The sequence below is a fragment of the Balearica regulorum genome, chromosome 1, assembly GCF_011004875.1.
Source record: "Balearica regulorum gibbericeps isolate bBalReg1 chromosome 1, bBalReg1.pri, whole genome shotgun sequence".
Taxonomy (NCBI): domain Eukaryota; kingdom Metazoa; phylum Chordata; class Aves; order Gruiformes; family Gruidae; genus Balearica; species Balearica regulorum.
In genome coordinates, this window is record NC_046184.1 from 148303648 (window position 1) to 148316786 (window position 13139).

A 13139-nucleotide genomic window follows, 5' to 3' on the forward strand; every position below is an offset into this window, starting at 1 on the left:
ATCAGTAACACCAGACTGAGACTTCAGGTGTATTGAATTTGGGGGAGAAAAGTGGGAAGAATTCTTCCATTGCGTGAATAATAGGAAACATGTCCTTATGACTTTTTGTTTTACATGTTTGCTATTTAAAGTTGCTCAGAAAGTAGTACCAGAGGAGAGGGACTGAGAGTCTAAGAGTGTGTGGGTCATCAGAGATATAAGGTGCCTTTGGAATACATACCAATACATCTAGCTTCTATTAGAGCTCCATATAGGTATCTGAATGAACTCATGGAGAAATAGAGACTGCAGTTAACATAGCAAAAATGGTTCACCATGTGTCTTACACATCTGCATGGCTGGGCTCAAATTATTTTGACCATTCAGAATTAATGCAGCAATATCAAATAAATGAAGATGATGTTAATAATGTGAAGAGCTGCACACATATGATCTCCCTGTCCTTTTGATCTTTTCCTGGGATTTTCAGACATTACTATAGAACAGGCTGGTAGGTGGAACCGACGATTTTTCTGAAGGTGGCCTGAAAATAAACATTTTTCATGTCATAGTCACACAATTGACACAAATTGTTACCACTGACCATGATTTGCCAGTTTCATAATACCTGATGATCTCAATCCAATTCCTATAAACAAATGTCTTCACAGCTAAAATAATAATAAAAATTTTCACAAATCAAATTTGTTGTTATGTCATCAGCAGAGTGTGTTAGCAGTGAGCATATTGATCAATTTATTTATTCATGATCCATAAAAGTACAGGACTTGCCATTTGGCACATCTACTCAATATTCTTGTTTTGAACAAGAAATAGGTACTTTAGAAGAATGCTGTGATGCTTCCCAAGCAGACTTGTTCCTTAGCTGGGGGTTTTCAAATAATATTATTTTTGATGAAAAGTGTGGAGCTGCTGACTTCAAATCTACTTGGAGGAAAGAGTTAGCCTGAATAATCTGGTTACCCAGGGAGGAGGATTTCCAAACTGTTACAATTTTTCAGTGGTTTATTCAGGTATTTTCTTCTTTCTGGATTTCAAGATTTCAAGGGAGGAAACATTTCTGAGATCTTAAAAGGCAAAACAATCCCCTTATTCTGTAAAACAGACAGAAGACTTGAACACGATTTTTTAAATTAAAAACCAGATGAGTGGAGTTATGAGCTTAACATACTTTTTGGTAAAAACAAATAGTCTCCTATAAATTATTTTAAATTTCATTAAAATATTTTTCTTTCTTTTCCTTTACTTTTGAACATTGATAATTTGAGGGTCACAGAAATGCAGTCATGGCATTAGGTTCTAGAGTTACGTGATGAAGGTTGACCTAGCTTCAGGCATGGAGACACACCCATTGGATTTATAGGTTTCTTAGTCTGCCTCATTCTCATTCTCGTAAATTCTGAAAAAATCCTTACATTTCTAGTAGAGGCGCCTCTCATTCGCAATATGATTACACAGTTCCTGGTATAGCAACTAGATGAGCCATTGCTAGACATTATCTTAGTATTGGTATCAGTATTCCTGTTAAATGGGAAGAATTACATGAACACAGTTGCAGTAGTAGTACATCAAGGTGGGCAGGAGGAAATTCACACCCACAACATTTATATGGCAAGTGTAGCCCTTTCTCTGTAAAACAGCTTGGCTACATCTATGCTTGTAAACTAACAAGCACCCTGTCAGGAAGCTGTGTGACTGTCCATACCCCATACCACACCAGTGCTGGTGTGCTCCTTCTCAGCTCCGTCCCGTGTCGACGAGCCTTCTCCCAGGCAGTGCCCAGGCAGACTGTGGGCCAGGGTCTGTTCCCACAGGCAGTTTGGATGCAACCACTGCTCGCTGGGGTAGGGAAGAGAATTTGGCTGTATGGATGCAAGCAGAACCTTTCTGCTTGGAAAAGTCTTCGGCCTGCCTAATTTGCTAGTGTAGGCTCAGCCTTTATTCTAGTGAGGAAAAAAAATCCTTTAGAATACATTATTTCCTCAGATATTTGATGGCTGCTGGTAGTTCTTTCAGCTCTTTAGGGGTCTCTTTGAGATGGAGGCACAATACTGTGCCTCAGAGGTTTGGCATTAGTGGTTGGGCAGCAAGGATTCTTGAAGAATATTTTCTTTCCAAATTGTAGAGAACCTTTTCAAAGAGATTTCTGCATTCCTAGAAGTGGAGCTTAAACTCAGGCACACCTAGTCAAAAACAGAGTGCTGGGGAGCAGGAAGAGAAGAGATTCATGGCCAAACTCTTCCCCTGCTTTAGTGACAGAAGTCTGGGAATGTTTAATTTTGAAGGGAACAGTACTGCCTGTTTTTACACTCATAATCCTAAGAGCAAAACCTGGCTATCTGAAGACAAAGCATTCAAAGGCAGGCAAAAGATCTGTCTGACATCAGGTTCATTTAAACTTGAATAATACCCTGATGTTTTATTCAAGGTTTCCACCTCTATCACCGATTACCAAGACTCATGCCCGAAAGTTGCATCCTGATTGCCATTGGAGCGCTAGTAGGAGCAATCATCTTTGCTTCTGATCACAAATCTCCACCAGTGATGAACACAAGTATTTACTTCTTGTATCTCCTTCCACCCATTGTCCTGGAGGAGGGTTATTTCATGCCAACTCGTCCATTTTTTGAAAACTTTGGGTCCATCCTGTGGTGGTCTGTATTGGGATCTCTGCTAAACTCATTTGGGATTGGCCTCTCCCTCTACGGAGTCTGCCAGATTGAAGCCTTCGGCCTGACTGACCTCAACCTCCTGCAGAACCTGCTGTTTGGCAGCATGATTTCAGCTGTGGATCCTGCGGCAGCTCTGGTAGTGTTTGAAGAAGCGTCCGTTAATGAGCAGCTTTACATGATGATCTTCGGGGAGTCATTGCTAAATGATGGCATAACTGTGGTGAGTCTCTTTCCATGCCTTGTCTTCCGCTCTTTGGCCTCTTGGGGTTTGTAGCATTATTGGGCACAAGGCAAGAGCAGCTCTAATGAGATCCTAGATATGTTAATTATTTTATGGATACTCCACTGGCAACACATAAGTAATTTTAATGTACGTAAAAATTGCATCTTATATTAGCTCTTTCAGAAACATATTGGTTTAGAGCTGCTGGAAGAGGGAACCATACACTTACACATTAGACATCACATCTTGCTCTTGCATCCACTGAAGTGAATGGATAAGCTACATCTGATTTTGCTGGTAGGATCCTGTAAGACCTAGGAAGATTCTTGACATTGTGCAAGCAAATAAATAGAAAATTGTACTGCTTAAAGACTGAAGGCAGCAGGGGTAGCAACACTGGAGACCCTCCCTTGTCACATGCTTTAACGCTCTGAAAAAACTTCTAGAAAGTTTCCCAGAGACCTTAAACAGGAATTCCAAAAGCCACTAATAACTTTACAGAGCCCTGTTTCTATCAGTAAAAAAACCCCAACATCTGACAAGTGTTTACCTTTCTTGAGTGTCTTACCTCATGTGTCCAGAAACAATGCTTCTGGAATAAGAGAGATTTTTATTTTTTTTTAATAGGAAAAGAGTGTTTTTACAGAACTCCTTTTGCTAATATTTTTCCCCTTTTCTCATTAGTTCTACTACAACTTGGAGCATCCTGAAAGTCTAGATGTAAACCACAATTGACAAAAACACTTAGAAAACATATGTTTTTCAAGGAAGAAATTTCAAGCAGGAAATTCATTGCTCAGAAACCAACAGGACTGATCACGTGCTGCAAGTTAACTGCAGGTTAAGGAGTTTTGCTAGATAAGATCTTTACAGAATTTAAATCACAGGAATCTAAAACACATAAAAACTATTCAGATACTGTTATACATCAGGTACAGCACAACTTGGACTTGTAAAATCTGTACAGAGTTCATTGCTGAAAGGCTTCATGGGAGGAGTGTACTTTATAAGTAACATGAAAAAGGAAAAGGAATGAAGTAATTTCTTGCAGCCACAGGCTGTTGATCATAATCTGGTGAATCAGAGATGTAGTACGGCTGATGTAGAACTAAGGGACAAATGTTGCTTAACTTTACATGCAAACTGCTTATGTCTTATAGTTGTAACAAAAAAATTCCCAATGCGTCTATCACTCCCATTTATCTTTTTGGTTCCTTCAAGTGCAGATTTCAAAAAGTAAAACCTCTTCTTCACTCTGAAAGAGTTTGTTTCATCCTTTTTTTAACTGGCTCTCTACCTTGCCTTCCCTTTGTTCCCAGCTGTTATTTATGATGTGGGTCCAACTCATGATGGTATTTACATGAGCTTTCAGTCAGGATCCTGTTACAGCATCAATATGTCGTGACAGAAAGCCTTTAACACCAGTGGTATTTAGGCATTCCTCAGCAGCTCTAGGTGTGTTAGCCAAAGAGATGAAAGGGCTGTACATGAGGAGTGTTGAGTACACCACTGTGAGTTCCCTTGTCCCACGCGCGCTCTTCTTTGGGGCTCTTCTCACAGCAGCTATGATGCAATCAGATTGTCAGCTCCTGCTGACGCATCTCTGCATCACCCACCTCTCATCCATTTTCTGAGCATTCAAGTTTTCAAAATCTCTACCTGGCTTCATGTTTGAGAAGACTGAAGTATAAGTTACCTGGATGGAGCCCAATAGGTGGCTTTCTCCTGATACCGCACTTGCTTTTTTAAAGGCTTTAAAACTCTTTATCTCGGGTGTCTTATCTTACCTTTTCCTCCCTGTTTCTCTCTTAACAGTTTCGTTTGAGTAAACTGTATGTGTTTAAAAAGATAATATCACCAAGATATATTAAGCATACTTTTTTTTTTTTTTAATTGTTTAAATACAAATAGCTCCTGGTTCTCTCCAGTCTACTTATCAGCTTGAACATTATTTTCCCCAGCAGGAAAAACTGGTATGAATTTTGCTGAACTTGTGTATTATATTTGAAGTAACAATAGCCCCCTCTCCTATATTTAGTTCAGTATCTTGGTATAAAAAAATTCACAAAATAACAGACGGTGGAATTAGAGTGATAATTTAGGAGTTAGGCCTTTGGCTAACACAAAAGTGGATAATTTACCTCTTTTACCCATTTAGTGGATAATTTACTTCTTTTACCCATTTGTACCTTTATCCATTCTCCTCAGTGGGGCTGTGCCTGTGGATGGAACAAGAAGGCTCCAGTTCCTTTTAATTGCTTCATTTCCCAGCTGCTTCTCAGCAGACTGTTAGCATCAGAACATCGCAGACAGCAACAGGACTGCTCCTCGCATGTATCATATATTAGTGGAGTTTCAAAGTCCTGTTCAAAAAAATGATGTTGGTAAATCCAATGCACATTTCCTTCAAACCTGAACACAGGTGGAAGACCCTGATTTTGCTGCAAAATGTTTCAGGCATCTGAAGCTCTGCTCCCGCATATGCACAGACCATTTCTGTCTCAACAGGAGCTGACCACCTGTGTGTACCAGGAGACAGAATATTTCCCCTGACTACTTCATCTTTGAGGCTTGATTTTAGAAACACTGAGAAGCCCTGCACATCATGCTGTACTCAAAATGAGGTGGCAGTGACTATTTTCTCTAATGGTGCCCTCTCTTCTCTGTATGTAGAGCAGTTTGAATTTACCTCTCTGATGTCGCTAAGGAAGGCTTTGACCACTGGGATGTATGGGTGCTAGGAAGGAGGATGAAGATGTCCTCTGCTCCTGCTGTTGAAGTTGACCCACTGTGTTTAGAGGAAAATTAAATGCATGTGGTCAGAAAGAAATGTCAGGGTGGAAAGAAAGAGTTTCAAGGCTGCCTGTGTTGGTGGTTAAGGCAGTCACTTGAAAGACTTTTTTCCAGTGCTTCTGATGTGAATGGTATTGTGCAATGTTTGTATCATATAGTCAGCTGGAGCAGGGACGAGTCCCCGGGGAGGTCCCCTGTGGGCGACAGTGTCACGCTCTCTCTTCCTCTCCCTGGCTCTAACAGCCACCCAGTGGTACACCACTGCGCAGTAATGTCCCCTCCAAAAAACCCAAAGTGTGACATTCTCAGAGTTGTTAAATGAGGCCAACTATCAATCCATCCCTTCTTTTTGAGTGAACAAAGGCATCCTAAACTGATTCAGGCTTTCCTACCATATGAAGAATTATAGTACTCCATTTCCTGGCATAAACACTGCAATGTAACTTAGCTGAGCAGCAGTTACATGGAGCCTTACGTGTATGATGCAGTGCAGGATGTTTTTCAGAGCAGTTTACTCTCACAGAGCATGTTCCAAAAAAATGGAAATTATGTCATCTTTCCATAATTTCCATTTAATGCCAATTCAGTTATCTCATATAGACACTTTAGGAACTAGAAAAAGAGAGAAACTTACTAAGTAATTTGCTGAGGATAATTTGCTTTATTCATAAATCATCACAGATTCAGGCCATGGTATCATTCATAAAGAATCACAAGTCTTAGGAAGAGGTCAAAGTCTGCAAGAAACGGGGAATAGAGAGAAAACAGGCTTTGTAATGGAAAGCTCTATGGTAACTACAGTAAGGTTTATGTACTATGGTGACATGAACCCTCTTTTCCTTATCTGCCACTGAAGAGCCTCATTTCATACATAGTCATCAGGAAAAAGCAGCTCTTGGTATTTTCTCACATGAAACATTTTGTTGTGCTTTGTCTGTCCCCCAGAAATATTATCAATGAGCCTCCTGGAGAACAGGCTGTGTGACAGCTCAAGGTCGTATGCTCCCCACAGCAATTTAGGATTAGATAGTAGCTGGGGAATAATTATTATCCTAATAAACTTGAATCTTCTACCTGCAAATATCTGCTTTAATCTTCTTAATAGCCTTCTGGAATTAACCATATGAAGAAGAAAGACCAAAGAAAACCACATAAGGCAAATTATTTTGGTCCGTTTGGCATTTTTGAACTAATGCTTTTGTGCAACAACTTTGGAGAGCTTGTGTCTTTAGATGTTCCCCAAATTCTCTTGAAACCTGAAAGGTGACTTTCATGTGTTACACAATCCCTGTAAACAGATCTGACTGGACTTAATCGACTGTCAGCAACCTCGAAGACCTTTTTATTACTACAACACTCATTACTGTGGAAACTTTCTATTGGTTTCTAGAAGATGGGTGAAAGTGGAATATACCAAAGATTTTTTATTATATATTTCTACAGAAAAGAAATTATTGATAATAGAAATATCATAAACTTATCTGCTCTGAACTAAATGAAATTATCTTTACAGATCAAATTATATAATGTAGCAAATTCAATCTTTCTCCTAATCTGACATTGTTTTCTTTTTATTTTTGTAATTTCAAGCTTTCTAGTCAAAATATATGTGTGAAGGGTCTTCAGGCCATTTAGAGTGTCACAGCTTTTGGTTCCCACTCTGAGATTGACACAGAGTTCCTGGGAAGGAGGACCAAACCCAAAACATGTGAAGATAGATAGGCTGTATGTATCCAGCTAGAGACAATATGAAACTGAGGGTATCATTTTCCCTTCCCTTTTTCTCTCCTGCTTTCTTTCCCATTCCCAGTGATGTTTCATGATTTTTATGCATCGAGTACTATTGAAAAACATTTAACATTCCAGAGTCCATCTAATGAAGTATGTCCAGTCTATTGATCATACAGATAACCTAAATGGGATTTAAATCTAAAGTATGGTTCTTAGTCACTGCCCTGCCCCATCCTGAGTCAGAAACAGAACGTGGAGGGGAGAGCCTGGGGTTGGTAAGGTACCCAGCTGGGCTTTCAACATCAGTTACAAACACCAATAATTAAGTTTACCTTCAGAAAACAAAAAAGCATGAGTATTTTTTGGTTATTATTTCAATTACATTTGATCCCCCCAGAGTTTTACTCTTATTACAAAACCATCTACCCTTCTTTTTTTTTGCTATGTTTCAGGACACTTAACAGACTCTTAAGTCTAGGACTTGTTAAGAACCAGCTGAGATTTCAACTATTACTTTGCTGAACTGTGTAAAGCAATTTCAGGCATATATTTGTTTGTTTGTTTGTTTGTTTGTTTGTTTTTACACATGCACACAGAGACACAGAGACATGAGTAAGCCTGCCAGGTTCAGAAAGACGCCTGACCACTGTCTCCTTATTTTCACATGTAGGTTTTATATAACATCTTCATCGCCTTCACCCAGATGCACAGGTACAAAGAAATCGAATCCATCGATGTCTTTGCTGGCTTTGCGCGCTTCTTCGTGGTGGGGCTGGGTGGCGTACTGTTTGGCATCGTCTTTGGATTTGTTTCAGCGCTCATGACTCGTTTCACCCACAACGTTTCTGCTATCGAACCCCTGCTGGTCTTCATGTTCAGCTACCTGTCATACTTGTCTGCTGAAACCCTTTACATCTCAGGCATTTTGGCGTGAGTATCCCTTACAGCTTTTCGGAAGCCCTTTTGAGGGAAGGGGCATTGTTTTGAGGAGGTGGTTTGTTCGAGGCTGGTAGAATACAGGTATTTTCAGTCTCTGGCCTAGAGATCTGAAGTGAACAGCTTCTAAGGGGTCTTTAAAATGCAGTGGTAACTAGAAAAGCAAACCCACAGTCAGTGTAGGCATAGATGTACTGCTGAGGAGTGGATATCTGCTCTGAATTTCTTTTAGATTTTTGCCCATTGGAAAAATTATTGCAAGCTGTGGGTAAAACGACGAGTGCTGCCACCATCTGGCTGCTACCTCTGGTAAGATCAGGTGAATGAGGGAATGCTTGATCATAGAGCAGGTATCAGCATTTATAAGCTGTATTTATCTACTATTTATAAGCAACATCACCATGAGATTGCAAGAGGGACAAAAAGTCAAAACATAAACCAAGAATGTCTGTGTTCTTGCTTTTGTATACAGCTGTGAACATCAGCTGTAATGTAATTCAGTGGAATCATATTACATTTGAACAGCATCGCTGGAACTGAAACTAGGCAAAACCCAACTGAGAACATCAAGCATATATGCACATACAGTGCACATACTTGCATGCATACATATACTCATGTATATGAATATTGAAGATCATATTTTGATATGATCAAGACAGCTTGTTACTGCTGTAATGCTGGGGACCGTTTTCTTAAAGTGCTGTGACGGCACGGGTGCCCGCTGCAGAGAGAAAGCTGGCAGGTCTGTGGACTGCAGTAAACGTGGGGAGGGTGAGTAAGGCAGTGTCGTGGGAAGGAAAGAGGACGGTGGCAGGAAAGGAGCCAGAAGAGAAAGGAAGGAATAGGAGTGAGAGACTTTATGATAAAACTGCTGGTAGGTAAATTTAAAATATACCACACAAAACACCCAGCAGGGTAAAGCGTAAAGACATGGGAAGCTGATGGTGGCGAGTGCTCCGGCTAGTGCTGCTGGCGGCTGTGGGCTCGGTGCCCAGAGCCTGCATCGCCCGCCTTGGCGCTGAGCTTTCATGCTGGCAGGTAGCAGGGTCTTGTGGGCCCTGGTGCTCCAGAAAGGGGTTCCCTTTATTGAGGACAAACTGGTTTAAACACAGTAAATATAAGCTGTTGTGTGGTTGTTGATGTCCAGATGGGTGCATTTACCCATGTCTACTTGCCAAACCCTGATTTGTTTAGCTTCAGAGCAGAATTGGCTTTGTAAAAATAACCTTTGCAGGATTGCCCCGGGAAGCAATATTCGAATATTTAACCATATTAAGTACTTAGCATGTATATATACTTCTGAGCAATTAGACAAAGGAGACAAATCTTGTACTATGTTTTGCATATCCAACACATTTGCTCTGATTGAGGTGACTGGCAACTTCAGTTGAGCAGGGTTAGACCTACTACATAGTGAGCACTAATACCATATGGACCCTTCCCTACCTGCACTGCCCAAAATACTGCTTCCCTACCTATTCATTAAACTAGACTACATAGCTCTTTATTTCTTTTGCTTCTTATTTTCATTAGACTGCTGAAATTATTAGTAATAAAAGAATGTTAATATAATTGAGATTTATTATTCTTACTGCTTCATTAAGGAAATTATTGCTTGTTTTAGGGATGGGAACTTATTGTCACCCTTCTGAATTATTGAGGAATTCATTCGTTTTTCACTTGAATCATGAAAGTCTATTATGTATGTGTCTCTGAAAGTCAACAGTATTAAACATTTATGCCTAATGGTCTTGCCTTAGAGTGTCCTTGGACCTGCTAAATGTCTCAGCTCCACCAGAATACCCTTGAGATTTCTTCAGTGGAAATTAAATGAGCAGAAACCAGATGAAGGGTTATTTAATGAGCAATCAGCATTCTCTGAATTCACAAGTTTGGAAAAATATCACAAGAAGCCCCCAAAGATTAAAATTCGATTATTAGAAACTAGACAGATGATGGAACTTGATACTAGCATAGTACTCTATCTATCTATTCATCTACATCTGTGGAAAGTGAAGGGGGTGAGAGGAAACCCCCCTCAGTAGGGCTGCTTGAAGACTACTGCTCCGTGTGATTGTTATCTGTGCCTGTGCTGGGTGGCTGCTGATGCCTCTGCAGCAGGTTCTAATCTTCATTAACAGCGAAGAGGTGGAAAACATCCCTTTGCTTCCTTAGGCACATTCCACCCACCCTGGGTAACTAAAAGGGGGGCAAGGAAATGTCTGTAGGATAGCTCAATTTCCTCCTGCTGTACAGCAATGGGCTGTCACCAAAGCTTACCCCGGCCCCGCTGATCTGCCAGCCAGCTGGCAGGGAGCCGCTGGGAGCTTTGGCCCCGGCATAGGACTACCAACATGTTCTCCCACCACCGCCTCAAAGGAGAAGATCATTAAGAAGCAGGTTATATCCCTCTAACTGACCCGTCCGTAGGCTGGTACAAAACCGACTCGCCCTTTGTTTGAGACTCAAATATTTGGTGCTTGGTGGCTGTACGTTAGGCATGCAGGATAAAATGGACTTTGAACTGGAACGTGATACCCTGACTTCATCCTCAGGAAGGACAACTAGTTTGCTTCCTTTTTCCTGTATGTAAAATGGATTTGTAAAGCTGAATAAAGATGCTCTTCCATCTAACAAAATAGCTAACGTTACTGAAGAAGTAAAATTCCTCCTGATATTAGGAAGGTTAGAGGCTGGTGAAGGATCGTGCAGGTAATGAAGGCTGGGTTTGTTCTTAAATGAAAAGAAAAACAGGTTATGGCTGATCTCTGATGTTTTGCCTGGTACAGGATGACAGCATGTGCAGTGACGATGAAAAAATACGTGGAGGAGAATGTTTCCCAGAATTCCTATACTACAATAAAATATTTCATGAAGATGTTGAGCAGCGTCAGCGAGACCCTGATTTTCATGTTCATGGGAGTGTCTACAGTGGGGAAAAACCACGAGTGGAACTGGGCCTTCATTTGCTTCACTCTGCTCTTCTGCCTCATTTGGCGGACACTGAGTAAGTCAGCTTTTGGGGGCAATCTGCTCTCCATCTCTGAGAGAAACACTTTGGTGCAAAGGTACATTAGAAAAGTGTGTGCAGACTGGTATAACTGGTTTAATAATGAATTTACTAGGGTTATGTTACTGACAAGTTAATTTCACAAATCTAGAGAGATGGATAAAAAGGGACGAAACCCCCAAACAAACCTGAATGCCGGTCTCCAAGCACAGACTTTATGATTAGATGAGAATGAAATATTTTAACCAAAATTAAAATATTGCCATGATCATGCCTATATAGATGCTGATAGCTTAGTTAACTATATGCCCTTGGATAAGTGGGCTTCATAATGATTTAATTGCACACTGTAATGAACTTACTAATTAGATAATGTACATCAATGTACTTCTGGTGCTATAACACTACAGGTCCTGGGCCAGGAGTGCCAGAGGCATTGAAAAGGAGGCATGGTGAAAATTAGCACTGATGGATAAACTGAACAGGGACCCTATTTCCTTCCTTATACCACATCTAGGCCAACCATACTATGCTACTGCTCCTCACAAGTCAACTCTGAAATTATAAACTACTAGGAAAGAGTGCCTATTTGAAATGACTCCATTTCTACACACAGGATCTGCCCATTCCTGCAAAGGTCTCCTACTCCCTAGTCTGCAAGACTGCGATTCCTCCAGCATGGGCAGGGGAGTTTATAGATGGTGTCACATGAGCTGTGGGACACAATTTCTCATCTTCTCCTAATGTCCAGGATGGGTTGACAGTAATGTTGAAAAAGGAGAAGCAATAAGAAGGCTGGTGGTGTTCTGAAGGTGGTAGCAGTCTTGGCAGAATCTCGTACAAGCTGCTCTTGTGCCTGTTAGCCAATTTAGTGCAACTGGAAGTGGAGAGGCAACACAATGCCATCTTCTTCCGCATTTACTGGTACCATCCAGCTAAACACTCTAGCTGACATAAGAAGAGAAAGAATGACCTACTGGGTCAGACCAGCCCTCTAGTGGTATCTTCAACAGAGCCTGCAGGACACGCTAATTAGGGAAGGCTTGCAAGCCTGGCCACCTTCTGACCTCTGTTCACCTCCTACTTCCTCAACATCTACAGTCACTGTGTTAGGGATGTGAGAGAGTACACTCCTGGCCTACAGTATATAAAGGTCTGTTTTGGACCTGTTGCCCACGAATTATGCCATCCTCTTTTTGAGCCTATTCTGCATCAGGCTAAGTTACAACTGCTGCAACAGAAAACGAGTGCATTTAGTCCTGGAGAGGTAATGAATTATGGAACACACCTTACTCAGCCATTTTTATTTGTCACTTAAATTTAGTTAAAAATATGAGTAAATGATGCTTTTGTAATGAAAGATGCTTTGGAAGCAGTACACATGAGAGGGCCAAAAATACAATTATGCAGGCAACCTTATTTCTGCCTTTTTTTAACTTCTGAGTGCCTGAATTGGACATCTTAATAACATTCTTTTTGAATTTGATTAGGATTTTTCAGAGTAATTTATATTTTTTGAAGAAAATTAAAAATCCAAATATTCCATTGGGTAGCCTTGGAGGAGATATTCCGAACACTTAAATTTAGGCACTTACTTTGGCTAATGAAGTTAGTAGGTTAGTTCCCTCATGCTTCATCAAAGGAGGTTTCTCTGGAGCATCCTGTGGGGCAGAAATCTACATTGGGCACCTGCCACCACCTCCTCCAGCGTTCAACCCTTGTCTATATTCCCTTTACATACGGAGCTCAGGCTTGAGCTCTGGGCATTGGC

General features: G+C 40.8%; 1 protein-coding gene across 1 annotated transcript in view; it reads left to right on the top strand.

The window, feature by feature from the left end:
• SLC9A4 (solute carrier family 9 member A4) overlaps positions 1–13139 on the top strand; it is a 36081-nt gene that overhangs the window by 825 nt on the left and 22117 nt on the right. The window contains exons 2-4 of the mRNA XM_075742943.1: positions 2429–2892; positions 8090–8349; positions 11148–11365. Of these exons, the coding sequence (XP_075599058.1) occupies positions 2429–2892; positions 8090–8349; positions 11148–11365 (942 nt within the window). The remainder of the gene's footprint in view (positions 1–2428; positions 2893–8089; positions 8350–11147; positions 11366–13139) is intronic.